Source organism: Malassezia vespertilionis, chromosome 3 (genome assembly GCF_029542925.1).
Source record: "Malassezia vespertilionis chromosome 3, complete sequence".
Classification (NCBI taxonomy): Eukaryota; Fungi; Basidiomycota; class Malasseziomycetes; order Malasseziales; family Malasseziaceae; genus Malassezia; species Malassezia vespertilionis.
Window position 1 is genome coordinate 465,608 of NC_079249.1, and position 26,119 is coordinate 491,726.

Below are 26,119 nucleotides of genomic sequence, written 5' to 3' on the forward strand. Positions count from 1 at the left end.
GACACGGTTCTTTTACAGGTACAAAGACGGGCTGAAGATAATCGAGTTGGGCCGCTCCAATTTCGCCAAGCTCTGCGCAAACTTCTTCTCCAGCTCTTCGTTGCCAATGACCTTGGCGGCAAGCGTCATTTGCCGCAGCAGCTCTTGCAGGCGGCGGAAGGCTCGGATAATTGACCCTTCAAACACATCGGTCATCTTGATCACATCGGCAAACTGCGCGCCTTGGCACCACTGCAGCACAGCCTCGATAAGCTCCACCTTGAAACTCTGCACATACTCTTGCTCGACGATCGGCAAACGGCACTCAACAGCGACGCGCGCGATACGGCGTGCTGTATCCTGCAGAATACGCAATGGTGCGGCAAGCTCTTCCTTGAGGCGTACAGGATGCTCGCTGCGCTCGGTAAACACAAAGCAAGAGAGTAGCGCAGCACACTGCTCGGGCGCCAGATCGTTAAACGTGCCGTTAAAGATGAGCTCTGTGAGTAGTAATTCATCGCCCGTGCTGATCTCGCACGCGACGCGCCCCTTTTTTTCCACAATGTCCTTTGCGTTGGTAAATCCAAGGCGGCGAAGAACACGTTTCCTGCTCTTCAGCTCGTCGAGCTGAAGGACGCTGTGCGCAGCTGCAATCTTTTCCTTAAGCGCAGCGACCGCGTCGGTTGCCTCCTGTTTCTTTGCGTACAGCGCGTAGAGCGTCTCCAGCTTTTCCTTGTCTTGCGCAATCGCCGAGGTGGCCAGGCGGCCTGACAAAATCTCAATCTTGCCCAGGAGCTGCTTGAACCCATCGTCGACTATCTTCATGTCTTTGACAGGGTCCAGCAGAGGAATTCCGTTAGAAAAACGGCGCTTTACCTCGGCAATATTCTTTCCCACCTGCGTGCGCGTCTCGCGGAGGCGCAAATCCTTTTGCAAAAAGATGCGGATCCCACTGAGTTCCTGGATGGTGGACAAAAGGACAGGAACTACAATCCACTCGCTTTTTTCGTGCTCACGAGGCGGTGCGATCCCCGAAAATGAAGGCGCAGATTCGCGCTGCTTTGGGACCACTGTCCCAGCCACACAGTGCAGCAATACATCTACGACGTACAAGCTGTGTGCGGTTGGAAGCGTTTCCTGGGCTTTTGGCATGCGTTTTTGGTACGCAACCACGGCGCCCCATCCAAAGTCGGCCCGCTCGTGTTGGACATGGACGAGTCGTCCGGCCTGGAGGAAAGGCAACGCATAGCTCGGGTGACGCACCACTTCGCGCCTGTCTTCTTCCAGCTGGTGCAGCGTCTTTTTCATGTTGTAGTATGCAGAGATTGCGGCCTCCTCAGGGACATTCATCGCATCGCGAGCCTGCTCCGCTCCCTCCAACTGTGCCTCCAGCTCAGGGACACTAGCCGCGTTTTGAAACTGAAAGAAGCAATTTTTGAGCATGTATTCGGGTGACATGCCCTCGACGCGCATCAGGTTGAGGATCATATTGTACCCTAAATGGAATGCACTGTCCAAACGGTCCGCCTCGCCTTTGACCATCGTCTTGGCCGCGTCAGGCTCTAATTTCTCGTCAAACATCATGATCACAATGCCGCGATCGTCCAAGCCACGACGGCCTGCGCGACCCGACATCTGGATAAACTCGCCCGAAGTGAGGTTACGGAACTCATTTCCGTCCCATTTGCGCACGGCGGTAAAGACAACCGTTTTGGCGGGCATGTTGAGCCCAATACTAAACGTCTCGGTGGCAAAGAGCACCTTGATCAGGCCCTCTTGGAACAAAATCTCGATCACTTCCTTCAGGATGGGCAGGAGACCGCCGTGATGGATGCCAATGCCACGGCGCAGCAGGGGAAGAATGTGTTCAATCTGCGGCAAATTGCGGTCCTCCTCGCTGAGGGCATCCATGGCACTGTTGAACACGGTGGCGACCATCTCCATTTCGTCGTCTGTGTTGAACTCGAGCTTTGACATTTGCAGCGCGAGCGCTTCGCACTGCCGCTTGCTGAACGCAAACACAATTACAGGATTGTACCGCTTCACCATGATCATTTTGACAATCTTGTAAATGTCCGACGGACCGCCTTTCTCGCCGCCTTTTTTTACGGCGCCCTTTTTGCCCTTCCCAGCGTCGACACTCGCAGGATCATCGCCGCGCGAGTCGGCAAGGGCGCCCATCGCCTTTTGGAAGTTGTCCTCGCGGAACACAGACTTTTCGTCGACGACGAGATGAATTCCGTTGCCGCCCTGGGGGAAAAGGTAGTGTTGCAATGGGGTGGGACGAAAATCGGTGTAGACGACGTGGCACGGCTGCTGGTGGATCTCGCAGATCCACTCGGCAAACTGCATCGCATTTGGAATCGTTGCGGAGAGAAACACATAGCGCACTTTGCGCGGGAGCAAAATAATGGTCTCTTCCCACACCACGCCGCGCTCCTTGTCTCGCATATAGTGGATTTCATCGAAAACGACCCATGCAACCTCGCGCATAATCTCAGAGCCGCGGTACAGCATCGAGCGCAAAATTTCAGTGGTCATCACAAGACACGATGCACTCGGGTTAATGGTTACGTCGCCCGTCATGAGGCCAACATCGCCAAACTCAGCGCTGAACTCGCGGTACTTTTGATTCGACAAGGCCTTGATTGGGCTCGTGTACACGACTCGCTGGCCATCGCGTAAGGCCTGGGCAATTGCGTATTCGGCCACAATCGTCTTGCCAGCAGACGTGTGCGCAGAAACAAGCACGCTCTCGCCGCGCTCAATGCAAAAAACAGATGTTTTCTGGAACGGATCGAGCTCGAATGACCACGTACGTGCAGGCGGATCATTAGGGATATGCTGCGAAAGTGGCGTGTATGCGTAGCCAAGTGGAATTGCGACCTGGTGGCGAACCGAGTGCGAAAGTTGGAGCATTGCGTCGCTGGTCGACAAGGCATCGCGCGCTGTATCGGTTTCTGCCTCGACAAGCACCTCGCGCGTCGCTTCAGCAGTAAACTCATCTGTCACAATCGCCCCTAGCTCTGTCGAGCGAGGCTTTTTCGTGGCATCCGCGTCAGACGGCGGACCCTCGCCGCTACTGTCGCGTTTGGCCATGGCAGCCGTGCCTGCGCCGTGCATTTTTTTGTACCACACGTGGTGGTGCCACGTGGCCGATCACCGCCGCGCGCCATTGCGCGTCCTGTGGCTCGCTGCGACGACCATGTCTTCCATGCAAATCGTGCCGCCGTCGGTGCGCACGCATACAAGCGTATCTGGCCAGGATACGGCACATGCTGAACACGGCGTGCACGATACTATGCGCTACGGCTTGCGGAGCATGCATGCCGAAACCGCCGCGTCGACACAGCACCCAATCCAGAACCGTTTGGAGCAGTGGGAGGATAACCAGCGCGCGTGGAAAATGACCGTGCAGCGCAATACATACGGGATTGGCATGCCGCTACGAACCGCGATGGAGCGCAAGCTTGTTGCATCGAATTACCACATGCCCGCACGCCGCGTCGCCAATCTGCACTTGGACGTGCTCGACGGAAAGGACGAGACGATCTCTCCTGCCGATGTGCTGCCGACGGGCATCGAATATGGCCCAGTAGATATTCACGCTGCCATGGAGCGCAAGTACAATGTATAGCGCAGATACGGCGATGATCAAAGGATGTTGCCTGATGCTTCTCAGTGTAGTGTTGCAGTGCACGCCATGACGCAATGCGCTAATCGCGGTGCTCTATGCAAAGTACCACGGCTACGTACGAGTGATGCGGCGGTGCAGAACCATGGCGTGCCTCTGTACAATGCGCTGCTTGTCACTACAGCGCAGGGTTCCAACGGTGCAGCAAACGCGCGCGGGGCACAGAGTGCAGGCGCATGCTGTCTGGGGGTATCGAAGGATGCAGCGGCAGATCCACGCGTTCGTAAAACAACAGGTAGGGGTTTTGTGCGAGCACCTGGTGCAACGAGCAGGCTTGCACAGACTCGTCCGAAATGCGCGCCCACTCCGAGCGATTCGCCACATTGTCCGACTCGGCGTGGGCACCGGCGCTCGATCGGCGCCGGAAGGATACATAATGTCCATAGTTGTGCGCACCGTAATGCGTCACCAATGCACTCAACCTGTACATGTAAACGCCGCCAGGCTCGCTCAGCGGATGCGTCGCGCTTGTTGCGAGGTGCGCGCCGGTAGTGTACGGCGCCATATCGAGCCATTCTGGAAAGAGCACGCGCGTATTGATCTTGGACGCGCCAAATGCCTCCAGCGAGAAGGTAGAGCGGTTCAGGTGAATGACAAGGACGGGCGGAGGCTTTGCCAACATCACCTGCTTGGTACTCCGGCCCAGTGTACGCACGAGCTGTACCGTATTCGCGATTTCCGACGCTGCAAACTCCGACTCGTGCAGGCCTTGGCGCAGCGCTGCGGCAAGATTTTCTACATTTCCCTGCGCCGCAACAAGTTCGTCAGCATGCGCGTTCCAGCGGCGGCGCCCCTTTTCCCCGGGCATCGGCCCCGCGCGCGTGAGCGCATCGAGCCTTGCATGCTCTGCCTGCGCTTTGCGCAGCGTTTTTTGCAGGCTGCAGCGGTGGCATACCCATTCCACCTGCTCGAGCTGCGCCCATGCTCCAAAGCACTGCTCCAATGTACACACACCGACGTTTGTCGGCACCGTGAGGCTCACGTCGGAAAACGTAAAGAAGCGCACAGCTTCCATGTAGCCGCACTCGCCGCACGAGATACGCTGCGCGTACTGTCCACGGAATGGAAAAGTTACATCATCTCCGGTCCATCCGAGGCTCCCTCTAGGCTTGCCGAGCGCATCCACCGACGGAGCAAGCACGCCGCGAAGCCCATCGTTCAGGCGCCGCCACTGGCGCCCCCGCTCTTGCTGGACATTTCCAAGCTCCTGATCGAGTGCGGCGAGGAGCAGCAGGGCCAGTTCTTGTGCATCCTGCTGCTGGTGTGCACTGATCAAAGAGCGCATTCCATTCGCTTGCAATACGGTAGACAGAATCGCCTTGAGCTCACGCGGCACAATCGGCGCGCTTTTGGCGTGCGGCGTATTCAGCTGGACATAGAGCACACGCAGTGCATCCGTTACAGGCGTCGGTTCGTCCCAGCGAGTGGCCATGGCGGTTACAGCATCGAGATAGGCGCCGAGCAGCGCGACGCTGCAGAGGCTTTGCACCACACTGTTCATAAAGCAGTGCACGCCAGGATTGTACAGACCGCGGTAATACGGTGCCTTGTCTGTCAACGAAAGCTGTGTACTATCCGTGGCCGCGTTCGGTCCCAGCGGCACGTCTGGCTCCGCACCGAGCCCATTGTCAAAGAAGGTAAAAAATGGGAGCTGACGCTCCCGCCGGAAAGGTTTTGGCGTTGCGAGCCCGAACGGGCGCAGTAGCACTGCACTCAGCATGCTCGGCACTTGTGCAACTGACCCTACGAAATCCAGTGCCATCGCACACCACGTATACAGCGTTTCTTCGATCCAAGCGCGACCCCACGCAACGCTACAGAGGAGCAGTACTGCAAGTGCCACGAGTGCCGGCGCAAGCACAGCAGGTACTGTATGCACCTCGATATCTTCTGCACGCACGGTGCAAACAAGCGCCCACACACACACTTGCCTGCACGCTCGGGGCATGCACACGACGTTGGAGGAGCGTGCGAAAATGGCGTAATCGGTATAGGATGTAAGCAAAGGGAAGATTTTGTGCTCGATGCTCTGCGCGCATCTCCATGGGCCTCTTGTCGCTCGGGACGCCCTTAGAGTGGGCAGAAGCAACAAAGCTCGCCGCGCATATCCGGAAGCATGGGATTGATCAGTTTCTCTCCGTGTGGCGCGCTGCCAAGGACCGCAGCGGCGACCCGGTCCTCTGGGGCGACGAGCTTGAGTACATGGTCGTCGTCTTTGATCCCGTGCAGCATACTGCGCGACTCTCGCTGCGCCAAGGGGAGATTCTGCGTGTGCTGCAGAGTGCACACAGCCCCTTGTTTGCGGCGCTGCCCGCGGCACAGCGCCCGACATTCCACCCCGAGTATGGGCGTTACATGATTGAAAGCACGCCCGGCGAGCCCTTTAGTGCGAGTGCGGACGATCTGCTGCGTGTCGAGCTGGATATGCTGCGCAGGCGCTGCTTTGCAAAGCAGCACTTGAGGGAGCACGAGGTGCCGATGACGGTCACATCCTTCCCGCGTCTCGGCGCCACCGATGCGCCCTTCACGGACCCGGCGCTGACCGCCGGTGGCGATGCAGCACGCTCTCTTTTTCTTCCCGACGACTTAATCAACCAGCATGTCCGATTTCCCACGCTCACCGCCAACATCCGGAAGCGCCGCGGTACCAAGGTGCGGATCAATGTGCCCATTTTCCACGACACACACACGCCGCGGCCGTTTGTAGACCCGACCATTCCGCACGCGCGAAACACTTTTCCCGAGGATTCAGAGGCAGCGCTCGGTGCAGCGCTACCGGATCATATTTACATGGATGCGATGGGCTTCGGCATGGGCTGCAACTGCTTGCAGGTCACGTTTCAAGCGGCAAACGCGACAGAAGCGCGGCGTGTATACGACCAGTGCACGCCTCTTACACCCTTGTTCCTTGCCATCACTGCCGCTGCGCCCATCTACCGAGGCTATGTAGCCGATGTCGACGCGCGGTGGAACGTGATCTCTGCTTCTGTTGACGACCGCACGAATGCGGAGCGCGGCACGGCGCCGCTGCGTGACGAGCCGAAGCACAATGCCGATACGGCGCCGCGGCGGCTGCGCAAGTCGCGCTACGACTCGGTAGACTCCTACCTGTACCCGGGCGCACCCCCCGAGGACAATGATATGCCCCTCGAGATGGATCTTTCTGTGCGCGACAAGCTCCTCGCGGCAGGCATCGATCCACTACTTGCAGAGCATCTTGCCCACCTATTTGTGCGCGATCCCCTTGTTATTTTTTCGGAGCTTGTAGACGTGGACAATACCACGTCGATGGACCATTTCGAAAATATCCAATCGACCAACTGGCAAACGATGCGCTTCAAACCGCCGCCGCTCGGTGGGCACATTGGATGGCGCGTCGAGTTCCGCCCCATGGAGGTGCAACTGACCGACTTTGAGAATGCTGCGTTTAGTATCTTTGTCGTGCTTCTCTCCCGCGTCATGCTCCATTTCAACACGGATTTCTACATGCCACTCTCTTTGGTAGACGAGAACATGCAGCGCGCACAGCAGCGCGATGCAATCCATACCCAGCGTTTCTACTTTCGTAGGCACTGGGCCCCGGATGCGGAAAGTACTGAGCGCATCGGCGAGTACACACTCGCCGAGCTGTTCTGGGGCAGAGATGCGGCCATGCCGGGGCTCATTCCCCTTGTGCGCCGCTACCTGGACGAGCTTGCGCTTGCCCCGGAACAGCGGGCAGAGCTGGACCGGTACATTGCATTCATCGGCGAGCGTGCGAACGGGACGCTGATGACGACGGCGACGTGGATGCGCCGCTTTGTTCATTCGCATCCCCAGTACAAGCACGACTCTGTGGTGAGCGAAAAGATTAACTACGACATGCTCTGTACATTGAACAAAATCGAGCGTGGCGAGCTAGCTGTCCCAGACTTCCTTCCGCCCTGGTATGCCGAACGCCACCGCACCATGGAGCGTACGCTTGGCGTACCTAGCTTGTGAGCATCTGTAGTACTCTCATTAGAATAAAGGGAAAAGGGGCTTCTACTTTTTGCACACAACTATGCCACTGCAGCCACCGCCGCTTCCAGCTTCGCGCGGTGCTCCTCTGCAGGGCACCGCTCGATGAATGCATGAATCGCTGCGCGGCTTTGTTTGTCTGCGACGCCTTTAACAGCGTACGCACAGGCCTCCTCAAGAAATCCCGCGTGCACCAGTGCGCCAAGGAGCGGCGCATAGCCATACACCGGGCGCTTTCCCACCGCCTTGGCGAGTGCGTCAAAGTCGCGGGTAGCGATGCATGCGTGTACTTTGGCGGCAAAGTACATGGGCTCCGACACCTTGTACTCTTGCTTGAGCCGCTCTGCGCGGCGTACCAATCCGTGCTGCATACAAACCTCGATGGTCTTGAGCAGCGGCAGGCCGATGAGCGAGCCATGGGCAGGCGCAACGTCCATACTCGCGAGCTCTGTATCAATGATCGCCTGCAGTCCAAGCAGGCTCGCCGCGTCGTTGGTCAGCTGCGCATCTACAGCATGCTCCTTGTCGTCGCCAAAATGTCTTGCCGCGGCGTGCAGCGCCTCGACACGCTCCGCATAGCGCGCGGGCGTCTGCGGCGCTTCGTCAATGCACAGCAATGCGCTGTCCACACGCCGGTCGTCCAAGTAATACAGCTCCTGTAGCATTTCCTTGTCCTGTACGCGCGCATAGATCGCGAGCAAATTCTCGGCGAGGTGGGCATATGTCGCGTGCGCGGATGGCTTGAGACCGACCGTATCGTGCTGCGTGTCGGGCGCCGGCGCTCCTTCCTGGCTCGCCAGTTGCACGATGCGGAAAAACTCACCGCGCGCCATCGAGCGCTGCAAGCGGAAAAGCACATGGTAGATCAAATCCGAGTCGCCGCACTCCACCGCGCGCCGCAGCGCCAAGCGGTTCTCTTGCATGTGCAGGAGAAGCGGCACTTGGTCCACAGCACGCACCTCATGGCCCAAAAGAATCGTCGCAAGTTTGGGCCTGCCCGCACGCCACGCGGCGAGCGCAATATCGGCATAATTGGGGGTATCTGCTTCGCGGAAGCGCGCAATGATGACATCCGCAAGCTGCTCCCCGTCGTCGTCCTGGCCTAGCAGCGGCTTGGTGCGCGCAATCTTGGCGCGTGCCCAGTGGCGCAGCACATTGTCCGCGCGGATCCCAAGGTACTGGCATATTTTGATCGCGGTATGGTGCATGTTCCGCGCGGCCAATCGGTACAGCAGCATGTCTGGCCCCTCGGCTTCGTACGCGGCGCAGCGTGTAGGAATGCCGACACGCGCTTCGCGCGCATTGTTCAAAACACGCAGCGTGCGTGAAACGCGGAGAAAGAGAGATGCGTCGTACGCATCGAGGAACGACTTGCCAAACAAGGCTGCGTGGAGCAAACGCCGCTGCGTGTGCACGTCCCATTCCTGCGCCGCCGCTTGGACACACGTCTCGACAGCAGGCACAAGGTCCGCAAGAATCGCACGGATCGCCTCGTATGCATGCGGGCTATTCTGGAGCGCCTCACGCGATGCATCTACCAGCATGGCCGCGACGTGTGTCGAGCCGGGCCGCAGCGCAAGCGCAGACGCCTCTTGCACTTTTTCCACGTACTCGTGTGCGGCCGAGTGCCAAATCTGGAGGCCGTGTGCGTCTGCGTGCATGTACGGAGTACCACGCACGCCAAGCTCGAGCGGTGCGTCGTACGGACCGAGAAGCAGGACGCGGTCCGGCCACGCCATCGCGACTGCATTCTCGCCGCACCACGCAAGTCCGACCATGCCCGTTTTTCCAAAGCGCTCGTGCAGCACATCGTCCAGTGCAACGTGACCATCTTGCGCGTCTAGAGGGACGCTGTCAGCGAGGTCAAAGGTGCGCAGTATTCGCGAAAAGTCCATCGTCGCTACCTGCATGGTTTTCTGCGGAGTTAGCAGCGCAAGGAGCTTGCCGTCGGGGCTCGCACACAGCGCACTGTACGGCGCGTCTTCCGTACGCAATGCCGTGTACCCATGCTCGTCCAAGGCGTACAGGGTCGAGTCTGTGGAAACGAGGACCGTGTGAGTTGCGTGCACTACCGTCCAGGCGGTCAGATGCGCCGCATCGGGCACGGCAGCAAACTGCACAGGCTCCGGCGCACCGGAAATCTCTGCCCACGGCGAGTCGGTGGTGTAGTCCGCATGCACGCCGGCAAAACGGCGCTGCACGACCGAGGTATCGCGCAGTAAAGCAAACACACACGTCGGCAGCACGATCGCGTGTGTGACGCCCACTTCCTCAGCGTGCTTTCCGAGGGAAAGCCGCGTGTAATGTGTGCTTGGAGTCGCTTCCACGCCTTGCGCAGCGCCCTGCGTGGGCAGCGGAACGAGAAGGGCGTACACACGCGCTTGCCCATCCTCGCTCACCACCACAAGCTCGTCGCGCCATGTAAATCCCAGTGCAGTGATCCGCGTGCCGTCCCACGGAATCGTATCGAGCAGTTGTCCCGCGCCTGTATACACCTGCAGCTGCGGCTCGACGTGGCTGTTGCTGTGGAAAACAACGAGTTTGGTGGGATCACGCGTCGCGACAAAGAGGGATCCGTCTGCATTCGACGCAAGCATGTATCCATCCAGGGACGCAAGTGCCCATTGCAGCTCATACTGCAGCGTGCGTCGGTAAAACGCACGACCCAGCGCGTGCCATTCCGTCGCGGGCTGCCACGCATCGGCCATGCCGGGAAAAGCCAGGCGCGCTACCTCCACTTCTACGATGCGCGCACGCGAAATTGTGCATTTGTCGTTTGGCGGCGCGGCGAACCACGCCGCGACGCATTTCTGGAATGCGCAAGAGTCGTACTTTGAGTACGGTACACAGGCACAGGCACCTATTGTAGAGCACGACGTGTCGTTTCGCGAAGGACTCGGCGCCGGCGGCGCCGCAACGTATACGCCGCGCGCTTTGCTCTTTGACGTGCGCAGCGCATTCGGCGCGCTGCGATGGCATTCATCGCTGTACGATGCAGGGGAAATGGAGGAGGAGCGTGAAGCTTGGCAAGGAGATGTTGTGCACTCGCACGATGCCGTCATGCCGAGCTGGTACGCCGCGCAGTTGGCGGAAGAAGACGCCGGGCATACCCCGACGGACAAGCCGCAAGGGCGCGCGATTGCGTACTGGTCTGACTATGCGCGCGTGCAGTTTCATCCGCGTTCGCTTGTTCCAGTGAGCGCGTTGAGTCTGTACGGAAGCACGTACCTAAACGGACCACACACGCCGTTTGATACCTTTGAGCAGGGCTTTTCCGTTGCACAGTCGATGGAGGGTTCTGATGCTGTGCTGGACGAGAATGTGCGCTGGCTTGCAGAGGACAGCGACCGTATGCAGGGGTTTCAGATTGTGACGGACGCCAGCGACGCGTTTTCGGGCTTCGCGGCGGCGTATCTGGGCATGCTCCAGGAAGAGTATGGAAAGGTGGATCGGCTTGCGTTTGCCATTGCGCAGGAGACGCCACAAGGGGAGGGTCCGCGCGATGTGTACTTGCGCCGCGTCGCTGCGATGAACGGGGTACTGACGCTGGCTATGCTGAGCGAGAGTGCTTCGCTGCTGGTTCCGCTCCGGACGCATGCTTCCACCGCGCACGTTCGCCCAGAGTACACGAATCCATACGAATCGAGCGCAGTGCTCAGCACGTACATGGAGACGGCGACGTTGGAGACACGGTGTGTTGCCTATCTACTGACCCCAGTCTGCAAACCCGCACCGAGAGCCTTGGAAACATGGTTGCGGCGCTCAATTGGCGGCGTGATACGCCGTTTGCACAGCTCGCAGGGTGTTTTCCAACGCCACTACTTGCGCCTGTGCGCAAAAAACCCGACGTTGCAGATGCGCTGCTCCAGGCTCTGTTTGCCGCAAAGAATACGTCGTATGAGGCGCCGCAGCATGCGGCAGCAGCGGCACAGGCAGCGCAGTCGCTAGCACATGTCTGGACCGATGCCTCGTTTGCGTATGCAGACGCGTATACTGCAAAGCGCTCTGCACCACGCGTGTTGAGCACGCCTTACGCGGAGCGGACCATGGCGCGCGACGCAGATGCCATGGCCGAGAAGCCGACACTCGCGGCGCTCGGCAAACGCAACCCAGCCAATGCGCCGATCTACGTGCATAACTTTACGCCCTTGGCCTATCCGATCTCGAGCGCATACCCACAGTATTTTTACGGCCTTACCAGCGACGGGCGGCCAAACGTAAACGCGACGGAGAAGTTCACGCAGGTCAATAGCATGCCGACAATTGCGTCGCTGCGCACGACGCCCGATACGCTGCCACTCTTGGAGGAAGCGCGCAAGTTTGTATGCCGCGTGCTGACAGGCCACGAGCCCTTGTCCATGTTTGGCCTTGGCGCAAGTGGCAATGCACGCGCGGCGAACGAGGAGAGCGAAGGGAGTGTGGGCGGACGCGATGGACTCGTCGAGATCCGCGAGACACTCGAGAATTGGTGTGAGGCATACGGCGGTGTCGCAGACGAAGAGACGCCAGGCTCAGACGAAGAGTGGGAGGCGCAGGCGTGGGATGTATAGTAGTATGTCGTACAAACGGGCTAATAGCGATACCGTGTCGAGTAGTCCTTGGGGCTGATGACAAGACCGCGGCCTTTGGACGCGCCGCGGTAAATCGTCTCGATGATATCGATCATCTCCTGTTTGCCTTCAATCGCCCAGTTACTAGTGTGAGCGCGTCGCGCACGTACATTTTATTATTGTTGCCTGTCCCCAGGTCGATCATAATATGCTTGTTCCGGTAAAAGAACATGACCGTGCATGGATCGTACAGCTCGTACATCTTATTGAAATCGGGTACCTGCGTCGTATCCACTAGATAGATCACAGCAAAGTTTTTCACGCGCTCGGCGATCCCAAACAGGGTCTCATCCATCAGCATGCACGTCTCGTCCTGCGGCGTCAGAAGCACAAGTAACTTACATAGTCGTGGCCAAAACGGAGTACTACCACGCGGTCTTCCTCCGATAAGATCGCCTGGTCGACATGCCATCCGGACGCCAAGTGCGTCAGGAAATACGACATGGCCGCTGCAGGGAAGCGGCGCCAAAAACCGCTTAGTCAGAAACCCCACAGACGATGGCATCGCGCTTGTTTGTGCCTTGTTCCTTGCCACGCATCGCCGTCCGACAGTTTGGCACGCGCGTACGCTGTATGTCTACTTTGGAGGAGAGCAGCTGTGTCCCGTGCTCGAAAAAGTCGATCAGCGAGCGCGGACTCGTGCGGCTTGGCACGGACGATGCACGGACGATGCTTTTGCGACTGCGCTCAGGTTGGACGCTCGCGCCACAGCCGCCTGCGGACGATAGAGTGCAGGATACACTGCCTGATGCGCTGCACAAGGTGTACCGCTTCAAGAACTTCAGGACTGCTGCGGCGTTTGTGCAGCAGATTGGAAACGAGTCCGAGACGCAGAAGCACCACCCGGCAATTTTGCTGGAATGGGGGAGCGTCGCTGTTTGGTGGTGGAGCCATGCTTTGGAGGGGGTACGTGGCATACAATGCTCATCACAGCTGCACGAGAATGACTATATCATGGCGGCTCGCACCGACAAGCTTGCGGAGCATGCCGAAGGGTACACACCATAGTGTTCGTAGGGGGTCCAGGCGGTACGGGGTGATAGCAAGTGCCTAAAGGACTATGTACGCACTGCTGACGGCCCGCGCCGTGTGGTTTGCTTGCCGCAAGCCACGCCCCTGTGTGGAGGCGATGTTGGCATACCGCGTACAACCATGACGCTTTACCGGCGGTACGTCGACTTGCTGTACTTTTTGTACTTTGCCATGCACCTTTTTGCAAGTGTGTGCATCGACAGTACGTCGTCATCATTATAACGCCAGTCCAAGCGCTTGTGCCGGCTTATTACGTGCCGCAACTCTTTCGGGATATTTTGCAAGGTGCGCCATTCTCTACCACTCACGCAGATTACCTCGTCAAGAGCGCGGATCCGCTCTTGCCGAACGCATGGCTCCCACAGTATACCTGGTTCCGCATCTCTCTCCTGAGCGAGTTCGTGTTTCAGCTGCCCGTATTTGCGATCGGGCTCTATGCAATGTGGAACAGTACGTCGATCCGCATACTCACAGCAGACGAGAAGCGGTGGTACCCATTGCTAGCCACATACGGTGCGATTGGATGCTTTACGACTATGCAATGTATCGCGACGGTATTGTTGGGCGAGGAACGCGCCGCTCTCACCCCTGCAAACCTGCGATTCCTCTTGCAGTACGTGCCTGTGCAACTGACCATAGGAACTATGTGCCTTTTATGCTCATTCCCGGCGTAATTGCAGTCGACTTTACCTTGCGCAGCATGCGTTTGCTCTCTGTGCACAAGAAGCAGGAAAAAGGGCAGTAGTGCAGTCTACGTTTATCTAGTGGGATAGGTCCTTGCCGCGGTTGTTGAGCCTGTAGCCGACAATCTTGCGCTTGCCAATCTGTTGTTAGCACCGCACGTATACACACCATCTCGCCAATAGAAAAAATGCCTATCGCTTCAACGCCGTACAATGCGACGCTGCGCCATTGGCCGCTCGGCAGCGTCTGTGTCCACCACTTGTGGCTTGAAACGTCCTGCCAGATCTGTCGGTAGGCATCGGTCCAGTTTTTGAGGTGCATGGGCGGCGCAAGCTTCTCAGAGATGTACACCTGCTTAAGAAAAGAGCCTGCGACGCGCAGATTGTACATGATGGGCTCCGAGTAGGAGCCGAGAGAGCGCTCGGCGGTCTTTGCAAAAGACGAGCCAGCTTGCTGGAGACGCTCGATCATGCTCGGGCCAGCATTAGGTGCACTCGAGTACGAGCGCGCGGAAACACGGCTAGCCGACTGGGTGCTGCGAATCACGGACTGGCGAAGGAGGGACATCATGGCAGTGGCCGTACAAGCAAACACGCCGCCGCACGCAGTGCCGATAAAATGGGAATTATGTACGCAGCTTCTTGCTCACGTGCCGCAAGTGGCTCGTTGCCCAGCATGGCATTGATCGAAACGCGTGTCGTGCCAGAGGTGCCGATCGATTATACGGCGCTTCTGTGCCGGCGTCCAAACGAGAGCGTGCGCATACCTGCGCCTCCGACGCGGCTTTCGTTCCTGGAGCAGATTCTGCGCGCGAATGCCGCGACGAAAGAGAACGATGCACGCAACGAGGCGGCGCCGACGGAGGACATGGGCGCGTCGCAAAGCGCGCTGCCCGAAGAGCTTGTGCCGCCGGAGAACTTTGCCATGGTAAACTCGTGGATCTACCGCAGCAGCTTTCCCAAGAAGAAACACTTTCCTTTTTTAAAAACGCTCGGGCTACGGAGTGTATTGTACGTGCGCCGTGTCTAATGTAGAACATTGATCCTCGAAGACTACCCCGAGCAGAATATCAACTTCTTGGACGAAAACGGCATTCGTTTTTTTCAGTACGGTATCCCCGGGAACAAGGAGCCGTTTGTACAGAGTAGGTGTGCGCCATACTCACGCCAGTCCCCGACAAGACTATCACCGCCGCGCTCGTAACGCTACTCGACCGACGAAACTACCCGATCCTGATCCACTGCAACAAAGGCAAGCACCGTACCGGGTGTTTGATTGGATGTTTACGCAAACTACAGCAGTGGTCGCTGACGACCATCTTTGACGAGTACCGCCGCTTTAGTTTCCCCAAAGCGCGGAGTATGGACCAGGAATTCATCGAGCTCTTCCACGAGAGCGAGGTGTGGCCGCAGATCGAGCCAAAGTGGCTGCCGCGCTGGGCGGTCTTGGTACGCGGCACACCGCAGAGTATGCACGCGATCCAGGAGCTTGGCGCGGAAGAAGAGCACGAAGAAGAAGTGCGCGGAATGTAAGCAAATAGTGTACAACAAGTTACATCTCGTCCTCCTCGCGCTTGTACGCGACCATTGCATCGACTCTGTGGACATGTGTACTGAAGCTGCGCAGCTTGACCTGCTCGGCCTTGCCCTCTGCAATCAGCCGCGCATTGGACTCGGACCATTCCACAGGCACGGCGACATCCGCGTCGGTGTACGCCAAGATTTGGAACGCACACGGCTCCTCGAGCATCGGCAAAAACGTACACGAGGCCGTGATCTGCTTGATGATCGCCGCAATCTCAGCCTTGACCTGTGCATCGGTTTTCTGCATCGATTTCGGCGCGCTTTGCGGCACAGCGTCAGGGCCCGCGACGGGGGTATTCAGCACCTCGACGTCAAACTGCCAGCGTTCGACCGTCTCCTGTGTATCTTTCTCTACAATCGCAACAACCAGACGGCGCACCTTGCCCTGCTCCAGCCATGTTTGCAGCTGAAACATTGCGCGCTCTAAATAATCGGCCAAATCCTCGTCGGTCGTCGCGAGCATTTGCAAGCCGAATTTCTTGACCGTACGGAAATCATCCGACGGGTAGATGCCGCGCTGGTACAAAATGCTCTGCACAGAGTAGTGAAAAAACTCGTGCACAAGCGCGGTCGAGCCTTTTAGCGTGAGGTGCGTCCGCGTCGGCGCCTGCGCCACGGCTTGGGCCATCGTCGTCGGATCCAACACACGCACGCGCTGCAGCGTCACGTGCCTACCACTGTACGCGCCGCCGCGAGCGTCGCTCTTTGCGCCATGTCGAATGCGCCGTCCTCGGACGGTGTCGCGCGCAGCGACGAGCATACGTCAAGCTTAGGCATTCCATCTTCGAGCCCTGTGCGTAATGCACAAGTAGATCGATTGCGCTCCGACACGGGCGTGAGCCCTTTGCATTTCCCCACGTCGTCGCCCGGCTCGTTTGGCCGTCGTCCGCCGTCGACGTCGAGCGTTGCGGGCGATGGCGAGCCACTCTTTTTTCCGCCGTCATCTGGATCGACACCGCGCCATAACAGGCGCGGGGATATCCACTCGTCGCTCTCCACTAGCTCGCCTAGCGCGATCCGGAGGCAGTATGTGACGATGCGCGGCCGCCCGAGCGAGGCCGGCTCCGAAGGTACGATGCCGCGCGGCCCAGCAAGCGATGCGTTTACTTTTTCGCAACCTTCTGCGGAGGATAATGAGCAGGATGTGATTGCAAATGCGTCGCAAAAAGTAATCTGGGGTACCAACGTGTCGGTGGGCGAGACGATGCAGCTCTTTCGTGCATTTTTGCGCGGATTCCGTCTCAAGTACCGCTGGGCGTATGTGCGCTCCCAAGGCCTTACGCATGAACGCACGCCGCATGCCGATGGCGAGCTGCTTCTTTACCAATCCTACCTGCGCCAGATGCGGTACACGAACCAGACTAATTTGAATCTGCGCCTGAGCGACCTTGCAGCGTTTCCCCCTTCGAAGCGGTTGAGCGTGCAGGCACAGCGGTATCCTCAAGAAGTGGTGCCCATCATGGACCAGGTGCTCAAAGACGAGATGCTTGAGCTTGCTGAGTCGGACAGCAAAGACCACGAGCCCGACACGACGCGCGAGCAAATCGAGATGATGGAGGGCCTGATTTTCAAAGTGCGCCCTTACGGCGGCACGACTGTTAACATGCGCGACCTAAACCCCAAAGACATTGATAGCCTCGTCACTATCCGTGGCCTGGTGATTCGCGTCACGCCCATCATTCCCGATATGAAGGAAGGCTTCTTCCGATGCATGGTGTGCAACCATACGGTCCAAGTCGAGATCGACCGAGGCCGGATTACAGAGCCGAATAGGTGCCCCCGGGACGTGTGCAACCAGCTCGGGTCTCTTGCGTTGGTGCACAATCGGTGCGTGTTTGCTGATAGGCAAGTCATCCGGGTGCAAGAGACACCAGATGTGGTGCCGGATGGCCAAACACCGCACACGATCAGTATCTGTGTGTACGACGAGCTGGTCGATGTGTGCAAGCCCGGCGACCGAATCGAAGTCACGGGCATTTTTCGTGGAATTCCTGTGCGTGTGAACCCGCGACAGCGCGTGTTGAAGAGCTTGTTCAAGACGTATGTCGATGTAGTTCACCTGCGTTTGAGTAACGCACGTCGACTCGCGCTCGATCTTTCCACACGCGACCAAGTCAGCGCGAAATCGGTCGGCGTTGGCGGCGACGACGACGGAGAAGAGTTTGACATGGCAGCCAACGCCAACGCCGACGCCGCGAGCGCGGCGCCGCCGAGTAGCGGCCAAACACTGCTTCTCCCACGCGAGGAGATCCGCGAGCAAGTCGAGGAAATTGCGCAGCGCCCCGACGCATACGATTTGCTTGCACGGAGCCTTGCGCCCAGCATTCACGAGATGGACGACATGAAACGCGGCGTCCTTTTGCAGCTCTTTGGCGGCACCAACAAGAGTGTGGCGACCGGGGGCGGCATGGGCGGCCCGCGCTACCGCGGCGATATCAATGTGCTCATTGTCGGTGATCCAGGCACGTCCAAGAGCCAAATGCTGCAGTACGTGCACAAAATAGCGCCGCGCGGCACCTACGTCTCTGGCAAAGGCTCCTCGGCAGTGGGTCTCACTGCATATGTCACCCGCGATCCCGAGACTCGACAGCTTGTGTTGGAGAGCGGCGCTTTGGTCTTGTCCGACGGCGGTGTATGCTGTATCGACGAGTTTGACAAAATGTCCGATGCGACGCGCAGCGTCTTACACGAAGTCATGGAGCAGCAGACGGTAAGTGTGGCCAAGGCAGGCATCATTACCACGCTCAATGCACGCACCTCGGTGCTTGCTGCAGCGAACCCAATCGGGTCCAAGTACAATGCGATGCTCCCTATTTCCAAGAACATCGATTTGCCCCCCACGCTCATTTCACGCTTTGATCTCGTCTATCTTGTGCTGGACCACGTCGACGAGGCAAACGATCGGCGCCTCGCGCGCCATTTGGTCGGCATGTACTTGGAAGATGCGCCCATGTCTGCAGCCCGCGACATTTTGCCTGTCGAGCTGCTCACCGCCTATATTTCGTATGCACGCGCCAATGTCTTGCCCGTCTTGTCGGCAGATGCAAGCAATCGGCTTGCGCTGCGCTACGTCGAGCTGCGCAAGGCAGGCGAAGACCCACGAAGTGCAGAGCGCAGGATTACTGCGACGACGCGGCAGCTGGAAAGCATGATCCGTCTCTCCGAAGCCCATGCCCGGATGCGCCTTTCGCCCGTCGTGACTGTCGAAGACGTCGAGGAAGCGAATCGCTTGATCCGCGATGCGGCCAAGTCCAGCGCAACCGACCCCACCACGGGGCTGATCGACTTGGACTTGCTCACCACTGGGCGCACAGTGCAGCAGCGGCGCATGGCTGGGGATATGCGTGCGCAGCTGCTCAATGTCCTCGGCGAGTTTAGTGACGCTGCGGGCGGTCGCTCAAGGCCTGTGCGGCTTGTAGATGTGATGCAACAATTGCGCGAGCAGAGCTCCGTGCATGTGGATGCGACGGACTTGAACGATGCGCTGCAAACGCTCGAGTCCGAGGGGCTGGTACAGATTGCAGGCGATCGCGACCGGCGTACAGTGCGTCTAGTGTAGTCTATGGACATGCCTCAAGGGCTTTCCGTGGCGCTGTAGACTCTGTAGGTGGCTGCACTTGGCTGTGTGGGCCTTGGAAGAGCATGGTCGTATTCGTGGGCACGAGGTAGAATGCGTCCGATAAGGATTGGTACGTGGAGCGTACCATTGCAACGAGGCGCTCCACGCGCTGCCGAAGCGACTCGGAGAGCGCGTAGACGTGCATGTTGGTCAGCTCAATCATCGCAGGCTCGCCGTCCAGCTCGATGGTCATTGCCGCGCGAAGGGGTCCTGGAATGGTCGCGAGGAGCTGGGCCAGGGGCGGCGTAGTGGGCTCATTGTCTGTGACAGGGGCATCGGCAGGGATCTCATCGGGGGGAGCATCGGCGCCTTGGATCTGTGTCTCCCCGCTCTCCATCGCTGCTTCCTCCTGCGCATGTCCCCCGACTTCTGCCATTTGGACATGGCCGAAATGCGCCTCCAAGAGCGCCGTGAGCGCTTCTTGCTGCGTCAAGTGCACATCTGGCTCGTGCTGGTGTGCGCATACATGGTTCTGCATCGTTACCTTGACGGCTGCTGGGCTACTATCGATGCTTAGCAGCAGGGCAATGGCGGAATCAGCGACCATATCGTTGGAAATACTCGCGACCCATTCCAACAACAGTTCGTGCGCGTGCGGCTGCTTGATATCGACCACATTCATGATCCGCAAAGTCCGCACGCCCTCTAAATCTACGCCGTCTTGAATTGAGCCATACATGCCCTCCAAGTGCCACCGCACGAGCTCCCATCCTACACGCAGCGCCACGCGCTGCCGCTGAAGGATGGTGTTTGTGCCCAACCCTGTAAACTCGCCCAAATCCTGGGGCGCTAGCACGGTATACGAGAAATCCTTCGCAACCAGCAGGCCGTCAATCGGCTTGTCTGTAAGTGGTGGCTTATCCGCGAGATGCCCAATCACTTTCGCGGTACGATCCGCGCGGAACGCAAGGAAGAGCGGATCGCAGTTGCGCGGCATGTATATCTTCACGTCGTCGTCGCGGTCATTGTACCTGCTTTGCAGCGCAGCGCGTAGTCCGCTCATATTCTTCACTTCGCCGTGCACGAGGACGATATGCTTGGCCTTGACTTCGTCGATGAAACGCGAGTTTTGCGTATAGTCGACGTGCGCAGAGAAGGAAATGTAGTCGACAGACATGCGCCGGGGAATACGCTGGCCACTGAGGCCCATAATCTCCTCAGGATCGCTCAGAATGTCGCGCGCCATGGTACCTTCGACAGAGTACCCATTCACAATTACCCCGTTGCGCTTGTCCGGCGCCCATCGCTCCAGAAGCTCGCGGCTGATGCCGTTCTGCATAAAGCCTGGACTGGCCATCATTACACAAGGTCCTTTGTCTTCAAACTTGTCCAAACTGCGCAGGTTGCTCACATGCTTGAACACAAATGGGTTGTCGCGCCGGTTGAAGCGCGCGCGGATGTGGTGGTTCATGGTGTGAATGTAGGTCTGGTAAATGGAAATACACTTGCGGGCCAAACTAGAGGCATAGTAGATAGGTATCGAGTGCAGCTCCGGGTGCGCTTCCCAGTACTCGTCCAAAAGGAGCAGGAGTTCTTGGGCACGGCCAAGCACGAATACGGGCAGCAAAACACGCCCGCCGCGGTTGATAATGGTGTGGATGAGCGAGGTAAAGCGCATCTCCTTGTCTAACCGCGGCTCCAGACTCTGTGTCCCGTACGTACTTTCGCAGATGAGCACGTCGGGGCGCACAGGGGGGACTTCGGCCTGGACAAGGTGCCGGTCTTCTTCACGGCTATAGTCGCCCGTGTACAGGACACGGATCCCGGCAATTTCAAGCATGAACATGCATGCACCAAGCACATGGCCTGCGTGGTAGGGCGTGAAGCGCAGTGCGCCGCCAATAATGACTTCCTGGTGGTAGTCGACGGCCTCAATTTGGCGCCACGACGCCAGCATTTCCGCTTCGTCAAAGAGCATGCGGTCGGAGCCAGCATTGCTGATCCGCACAAAGTCAGACATGAGGAATCGATAGATCGCCTTGGTGGGGTGCGTCATGTACACCTTTCCGCGCCCTTCCTTGAAGTTGGTTTTTTCCATAATGTAGGTGAGTGCTGCAGCATGATCCAGATGAAAACAATAGTCAGCAATGCATAAAAACGTACTGCGTGATCAACAAGGCATCCACTGCACTCCAGTCCTGTCCATCCAGAAATGGAAGGGCAGAAAGGCCCGTATACGCTGGGTGAACGCCAGCATCGCACACCACGGTAAATCCTATCGTTAGCTTCGCATTGCGCCGCACCTTTAAAGGAAATAACACAGCAACTGCGCCCCACTTCCTGTCCCGCACCTAGCATCTCAATGCGGAGCTTGTCCTCCATCATGGGCGATGCCACCGCTGCATCTTCGCCCGCCATCGTTGTCGCGGATCAAGTCGAAAATCCCACGTTCAGCAAAAGTGGAGGTCAGGAAAAGCACCGCGCTCGTTTGCGGACCATGCACAGTGCGCCCGATGGCCCAAGAGCGACGGCATCGCATCCACTTCGGGCTGCGACAGAGGAGGGCGTGCCAAGTGCGCACTGTCCTGTGCCTATGTCTAGCGAAATACCGGTTGAAGCGGCGCACGATCCAATGCGTGCGTCGATCCTGCAAGAAGCGCTTGCTGCGTCGGGATGCACCATCGATAGTCTGTGCGCACTACCCACTACATACGCGTCACTGGAAAGATGCAGTGCATTGGAGCGTGATAGGTTACAAACTCTTGCCTCTATCGTGTATCAACTTGTCGAACGAGTGCGCCAAAGCGCGGCGCATGTACTCAACGAACCGACAGGGCATGGAGCATTGCAAGCGCACATTGCAGAATCGTTGGAGGATGCGATGGTGAACGAGCTGGATCGTGCTCACATTAATGAAGACACACATACTGCTGCGCTGCAAACGCCAGTGGATCCACTCGTGTGGCTGCTCGGTATGGTGCGGCCAGTGCCGACAGCGCGGCCTTTGCGCGAGGAGACGAAGGATGTACAGGAGCACGATGATTTTGCGGCCAGTACTCAGCAGCGCGATGCAGCAGTGCCGCCGCCTGTTGTCGAGCTTACGTACATGGTGGCCGCTGAAAAATGTCCGCCGCCCCTACATGCGGCACGAGCGGATTTGCCAGCGCCAGCGTCAGCGTATGCCGACCCGTATGGCTTTCGCCATGTGGCGCGAGATGCACAGCACAATGCAGAGTCCAAGCGTGGCTCTACGCTCAGTGCCCCTTCCTTGCGCGAGCTGCTCGACGTGTACGACCAAAAGCAAGAGGCGCGTAAAGAGGAATGGGATGCCTACCTGGTGAAGCATGCACCCGCCATAGAAAATGCACCCCAGTCGGCATGGCAGGGTTTATTTCTCCGCTTGCGCAGGCTTGACATGGCCACATCCAATGGAAAAGCGCAGTGGCGCAGTTTCCAGCGTATGTGCACCCACGGCGTCCCCATGGCGTACCGTCCCATGGTATGGTCCGAATGTGTACGTGCTAGCGAGCTTGCCGAGCCTGGACGGTACCAGGAGCTTGTCGCAGCTGTGGACCAAGCGCCCAAACGAGATAAGCAAATCACTCTGGACGTATTCCGCACGATGCCAACCAACCTTTTCTTTGGTAAAAGCGGCGCGGGTGTCGCCAAGCTGCAGCGCATCTTGGAAGCACACTCCATGTACAGTCCCTCGCGAGGATATTGCCAAGGCATGAATAACATCGCGGCGATACTTTTGCTCACGTACGCGAGCGAAGAAGATGCATTTTGGGCGTTTGTCGGGATCATTGAAACGATCCTGCCGCCCGCATACTTTGCGACAGAAATGCACGTTGCCCAAGCGGATCAGCGGATCCTGCTTTCGCTTGTGCGCACCGGCATGCCGCGCATCGCTGCGCATATGCGAGCGCTGCGCGTAGAACTTGCTGCTGTAACCTATGCTTGGTTTCTTTCTCTTTTTACAAGTTCGCTACCGGCCGACGTATGTATTTGCGCTGCACTAACACGAGACGCTCTTCCGAGTCTGGGATATCTTGCTGGTGGACGGTAGCAGTGCCATGTTCCGCATTGCGTATGCGATTCTTGCTTTGGACGCACAAGAATTGCTCGCGACACAAACCGCCGCTGCATTTTACGACCGCCTGCATTTGGCGGCGGCGCAGCTAACGGATGCAGACAGGTTGATCGAGGTATGTATGCGACGCACTCACAAAAGACAGCTGCACAGCTCCGTGCGTCGATCCGTGCGTCGTATATCACGACGCGGCGTAAAAAATTTGTCGCGCGTACGTTCAAGCGATACTGACCACAGAACTGGAAAATCAGAGGTGATGTCCGGGGACAAATACAAACAAGACGGTGAATGCCGCCGTGAGCAATGCAATCATGAGCAATGCACTCATGGCATGGAGCCGCTGCTGCTTTGCAATATACCCATCTTCCACTTTGCGCATGTGGAACGGTGCCATCTCTGTATAGCGCAACAATGCGAGTATAGGGTCCATCGTGTACATGTACGATACCAAAAAGTACATGGCGACCACGGTAGGAAGCAGGATCCAAACGCGCGTCGCATGCCGTGTATCGGTGAACACAAATGCAAACCCGACCGTGAGCGCAATCCAAAAAATAAAGAGGCCCACGCTGAATCGCGCCCAGGCCATGAGCGGTTCCATGTTGGAAAACGTGTTTCGCTGTAAGAAAGCGGGGTATGCGTACGTCTGGAGATGCACAAACACGTATTCTTCGGCCGCTTTGAACACGGACGCAAGCTCTGCAATATCGCCTGTGTATGTAGCCACGTCCGAGGGGTACTGCATCGATTGTCGCACCGAGTTGGGCAATACAAGCTCGTGTTCTCCAGCTAGAAAGTAGCGTTCGTACGTGGACTGCGCGTTCGTAACAAGCTCGGTAAGCTGAACATCCGTGCTCAGTAATGCAATATGACTGTGCGATGGCTCAAGCGCCACGGGCTCCATTCCAGTCTCTTTTTCGGCAGAGGGGGCTGGGCTGTGTTGGGTATAGGCTAGGCACATTTGTGTGTGTATCCGCGCCTGGAACCAAAAATCCAGCGCGTACTCGTCATTATATCGATACAAAAATGCGTAAAAGGCGTGCAAGTCTACCGGCGGCGCGCTCTCGCCTCGTAAAACTTCCAGCAGCGTTGGCAGGCGACGCGCCATGACACGTCCACAAACGCGCGCGTGCAACACCGCTTTGTGTCACGTGATTTGACGTACAGCGCCATGCTCGTCGTTTGCACTTCCGCGCCAGGATGCGTGCTGGGACGAGGCCCGTGGCGCGCGCTTTGCACCGGCCAACATCGGTATGTCTGCCGCTTGCGCGTGCACACGCTTGTGCAACACGGCGATTTGCACATACTGGAAAAGAAGAGGGAGCGCCCAAGTCGATGGATTTGCCTTCGGCAGCGCCTGCGGGCACCGTGTTCAAAGGCTTATCTATCTACAAGAACCAACCGGATCCTGTGGCACTGCCTGATAGCGAATACCCGCCATGGCTTTGGGAACTGCTGGAGGACCCCGCAGTAAAGCCGACCAAGACGCTCATGGTGGGTGATATTGATACAACCGGCCTTTCCAAGGGTGAAGCTCGTGCGGCGCTCAAGCGCAGTGCAAAGGTTGCGCGTGCACATGTCCGGCGCCAGCAGGAGAAGGAGGCGAAAGAGGCGGCTAAGCTATTGAGCATGTCGGCCGCACAAAAAGCTGCAGTCGCGGCGCGCGCGGCTGCGAAGGCTGCTGAGGATGCGCGGCCCAAAACGGCTGTTGAAGTCGCTGGCCAAGAGAAGGATGCTAGGCGTGCGCTACGCAAAAAGAATCGCGCTGCGATTAAAGCAAATAACTTTGTCCGGTCTACATAATGTGCGGTACAAATATAGAAAATTGTATGCCTATGCCTGCAGTGGATGTGGGTGCTGTGCGCGTTTGCATACATCCAGCGGGCCACTTACAACAAGATACCCCTGCAAGGAGCCAGGTGCTAGAGACCAGCGGCCCTGCCAAGCTATGTCCAATACAGAGCGGGCGTGCAAGTGGAGGTGCCATGTGGCCTGGTAGGTTGTGCACACGCACCCGGCCGGGCACGTTTCGTATCGCACCGACCACAACGGACCCGTTCCTTTCCCAACATGTCGCAAGCCATGAACGACGAGGAGGTGCTCACCGAGCTTAAGAAGATGGTCGCCTTCATTCGTCAGGAGGCCGTTGAGAAGGCGCGCGAAATCCAAGTCAAAGCAGACGAGGACTTTGCGATCGAAAAAGCCAAGATTGTGCAGAAGGAGACGTTGAGCGTCGATAACCAATTTGAAAAAAAAAAGCGGCAAGTCGTGCAAGAACAGAAGATGTGCGTATTTTTTTTTCAAAGACTTACAACAGCGCCAAATCGAATCGGTGCAACAAGGCACGTCTCGAGGTGCTCAAAGCGCGGCAGGAGAATCTCCAAACACTGTTTGAGAACGCGGCGGAGCAGCTGACCCAACTTACTGAGGACCAGGCCAAGTACAAGACGCTTCTGCAAGATCTCGTGCTGCAGGGCCTTCTCGACATCAACGAGCCCGAAGTACAGGTTACTGCACGCTCTGGCGATGTACAGCTCGTGCAAGGAATCCTTGACGACGCGACGAACAAGTACAAAGAGGCGACGGGGCGTACCACCAAGGTTCAAGTCGTCGACGGCCTGCCCCAGGATAGCAAGGGTGGTGTCAAGCTTGCCGGTAACGGCGGTAAGGTGTGGGTAAATAACACACTAGAGCTGCGCCTGCAGCTCTTGGAGGAGTTTGTACGTACCGCTTGCGAGCCACACTTACCTCTAGATGCTTCCTGAGCTGCGCATGGACCTATTTGGCCCCAACAAAGAGCGCAAGTACGTACATGCCGCGCACAAGACTCACCTCAGATTCTATACGTAATCGTTGGAGCAATATAGTAGATAACTAGTATAACAT

The 26,119-nt window shown here is 57.8% G+C and overlaps 18 protein-coding genes across 18 annotated transcripts; 10 read left to right on the top strand and 8 right to left on the bottom strand.

Annotated features, from left to right (window-relative positions):
* Positions 1-12: 12 nt before the first annotated feature.
* Positions 13-3,078, bottom strand: MTR4 (RNA helicase; the record flags this gene model as incomplete). The annotated part of the gene is made up of 1 exon (XM_056206560.1): positions 13-3,078. One exon carries the CDS (start codon positions 3,076-3,078, stop codon positions 13-15), a length of 3,066 nt encoding a protein of 1,021 aa, XP_056062535.1.
* A 106-nt stretch (positions 3,079-3,184) lies between these two features.
* Positions 3,185-3,616, top strand: MVES1_001720 (uncharacterized protein; the record flags this gene model as incomplete). The annotated part of the gene is made up of 1 exon (XM_056206561.1): positions 3,185-3,616. The coding sequence occupies one exon, from the start codon at positions 3,185-3,187 to the stop codon at positions 3,614-3,616; it is 432 nt and encodes a 143-aa protein (XP_056062536.1).
* Positions 3,617-3,791: 175 nt separating this feature from the next.
* Positions 3,792-5,435, bottom strand: UBP1 (ubiquitinyl hydrolase 1; the record flags this gene model as incomplete). Its single annotated transcript, XM_056206562.1, has 1 exon — positions 3,792-5,435. One exon carries the CDS (start codon positions 5,433-5,435, stop codon positions 3,792-3,794), a length of 1,644 nt encoding a protein of 547 aa, XP_056062537.1.
* Positions 5,436-5,716: 281 nt separating this feature from the next.
* GSH1 (glutamate--cysteine ligase) lies at positions 5,717-7,654 on the top strand (the record flags this gene model as incomplete). The annotated part of the gene is made up of 1 exon (XM_056206563.1): positions 5,717-7,654. The coding sequence occupies one exon, from the start codon at positions 5,717-5,719 to the stop codon at positions 7,652-7,654; it is 1,938 nt and encodes a 645-aa protein (XP_056062538.1).
* Positions 7,655-7,713: 59 nt separating this feature from the next.
* vps16 (Vacuolar protein sorting-associated protein 16) lies at positions 7,714-10,380 on the bottom strand (the record flags this gene model as incomplete). The annotated part of the gene is made up of 1 exon (XM_056206564.1): positions 7,714-10,380. The coding sequence occupies one exon, from the start codon at positions 10,378-10,380 to the stop codon at positions 7,714-7,716; it is 2,667 nt and encodes an 888-aa protein (XP_056062539.1).
* Positions 10,381-10,417: 37 nt separating this feature from the next.
* Positions 10,418-12,222, top strand: DML1 (mtDNA inheritance, partitioning of the mitochondrial organelle; the record flags this gene model as incomplete). Its single annotated transcript, XM_056206565.1, has 2 exons — positions 10,418-11,364; positions 11,391-12,222. The coding sequence occupies 2 exons, from the start codon at positions 10,418-10,420 to the stop codon at positions 12,220-12,222; spliced, it is 1,779 nt and encodes a 592-aa protein (XP_056062540.1).
* Positions 12,223-12,242: 20 nt separating this feature from the next.
* Positions 12,243-12,726, bottom strand: DIB1 (U4/U6-U5 snRNP complex subunit dib1; the record flags this gene model as incomplete). Its single annotated transcript, XM_056206566.1, has 3 exons — positions 12,243-12,366; positions 12,393-12,595; positions 12,625-12,726. The coding sequence occupies 3 exons, from the start codon at positions 12,724-12,726 to the stop codon at positions 12,243-12,245; spliced, it is 429 nt and encodes a 142-aa protein (XP_056062541.1).
* A 225-nt stretch (positions 12,727-12,951) lies between these two features.
* On the top strand, positions 12,952-13,290 carry MVES1_001726 (uncharacterized protein; the record flags this gene model as incomplete). Its single annotated transcript, XM_056206567.1, has 2 exons — positions 12,952-13,188; positions 13,216-13,290. 2 exons carry the CDS (start codon positions 12,952-12,954, stop codon positions 13,288-13,290), a joined length of 312 nt encoding a protein of 103 aa, XP_056062542.1.
* Positions 13,291-13,434: 144 nt separating this feature from the next.
* MVES1_001727 (uncharacterized protein) lies at positions 13,435-14,059 on the top strand (the record flags this gene model as incomplete). The annotated part of the gene is made up of 3 exons (XM_056206568.1): positions 13,435-13,516; positions 13,627-13,927; positions 13,954-14,059. The coding sequence occupies 3 exons, from the start codon at positions 13,435-13,437 to the stop codon at positions 14,057-14,059; spliced, it is 489 nt and encodes a 162-aa protein (XP_056062543.1).
* Positions 14,060-14,075: 16 nt separating this feature from the next.
* MVES1_001728 (uncharacterized protein) lies at positions 14,076-14,565 on the bottom strand (the record flags this gene model as incomplete). Its single annotated transcript, XM_056206569.1, has 2 exons — positions 14,076-14,138; positions 14,167-14,565. The coding sequence occupies 2 exons, from the start codon at positions 14,563-14,565 to the stop codon at positions 14,076-14,078; spliced, it is 462 nt and encodes a 153-aa protein (XP_056062544.1).
* A 108-nt stretch (positions 14,566-14,673) lies between these two features.
* SIW14 (protein-tyrosine-phosphatase) lies at positions 14,674-15,530 on the top strand (the record flags this gene model as incomplete). Its single annotated transcript, XM_056206570.1, has 3 exons — positions 14,674-15,008; positions 15,033-15,142; positions 15,169-15,530. 3 exons carry the CDS (start codon positions 14,674-14,676, stop codon positions 15,528-15,530), a joined length of 807 nt encoding a protein of 268 aa, XP_056062545.1.
* A 19-nt stretch (positions 15,531-15,549) lies between these two features.
* Positions 15,550-16,209, bottom strand: MAD2 (Mitotic spindle checkpoint component mad2; the record flags this gene model as incomplete). Its single annotated transcript, XM_056206571.1, has 1 exon — positions 15,550-16,209. The coding sequence occupies one exon, from the start codon at positions 16,207-16,209 to the stop codon at positions 15,550-15,552; it is 660 nt and encodes a 219-aa protein (XP_056062546.1).
* An 84-nt stretch (positions 16,210-16,293) lies between these two features.
* On the top strand, positions 16,294-19,140 carry CDC54 (DNA helicase; the record flags this gene model as incomplete). Its single annotated transcript, XM_056206572.1, has 1 exon — positions 16,294-19,140. The coding sequence occupies one exon, from the start codon at positions 16,294-16,296 to the stop codon at positions 19,138-19,140; it is 2,847 nt and encodes a 948-aa protein (XP_056062547.1).
* Position 19,141: 1 nt separating this feature from the next.
* On the bottom strand, positions 19,142-21,558 carry YSH1 (endoribonuclease ysh1; the record flags this gene model as incomplete). Its single annotated transcript, XM_056206573.1, has 2 exons — positions 19,142-21,252; positions 21,492-21,558. The coding sequence occupies 2 exons, from the start codon at positions 21,556-21,558 to the stop codon at positions 19,142-19,144; spliced, it is 2,178 nt and encodes a 725-aa protein (XP_056062548.1).
* A 214-nt stretch (positions 21,559-21,772) lies between these two features.
* Positions 21,773-23,430, top strand: MVES1_001733 (uncharacterized protein; the record flags this gene model as incomplete). The annotated part of the gene is made up of 4 exons (XM_056206574.1): positions 21,773-21,827; positions 21,975-23,140; positions 23,169-23,352; positions 23,387-23,430. The coding sequence occupies 4 exons, from the start codon at positions 21,773-21,775 to the stop codon at positions 23,428-23,430; spliced, it is 1,449 nt and encodes a 482-aa protein (XP_056062549.1).
* A 50-nt stretch (positions 23,431-23,480) lies between these two features.
* Positions 23,481-24,341, bottom strand: RAX1 (Bud site selection protein, Revert to axial protein 1; the record flags this gene model as incomplete). Its single annotated transcript, XM_056206575.1, has 1 exon — positions 23,481-24,341. The coding sequence occupies one exon, from the start codon at positions 24,339-24,341 to the stop codon at positions 23,481-23,483; it is 861 nt and encodes a 286-aa protein (XP_056062550.1).
* Positions 24,342-24,433: 92 nt separating this feature from the next.
* On the top strand, positions 24,434-25,036 carry MVES1_001735 (uncharacterized protein; the record flags this gene model as incomplete). Its single annotated transcript, XM_056206576.1, has 1 exon — positions 24,434-25,036. One exon carries the CDS (start codon positions 24,434-24,436, stop codon positions 25,034-25,036), a length of 603 nt encoding a protein of 200 aa, XP_056062551.1.
* A 267-nt stretch (positions 25,037-25,303) lies between these two features.
* Positions 25,304-26,083, top strand: VMA4 (V-ATPase V1 sector subunit E; the record flags this gene model as incomplete). Its single annotated transcript, XM_056206577.1, has 4 exons — positions 25,304-25,518; positions 25,551-25,953; positions 25,988-26,037; positions 26,071-26,083. 4 exons carry the CDS (start codon positions 25,304-25,306, stop codon positions 26,081-26,083), a joined length of 681 nt encoding a protein of 226 aa, XP_056062552.1.
* Positions 26,084-26,119: the final 36 nt, after the last annotated feature.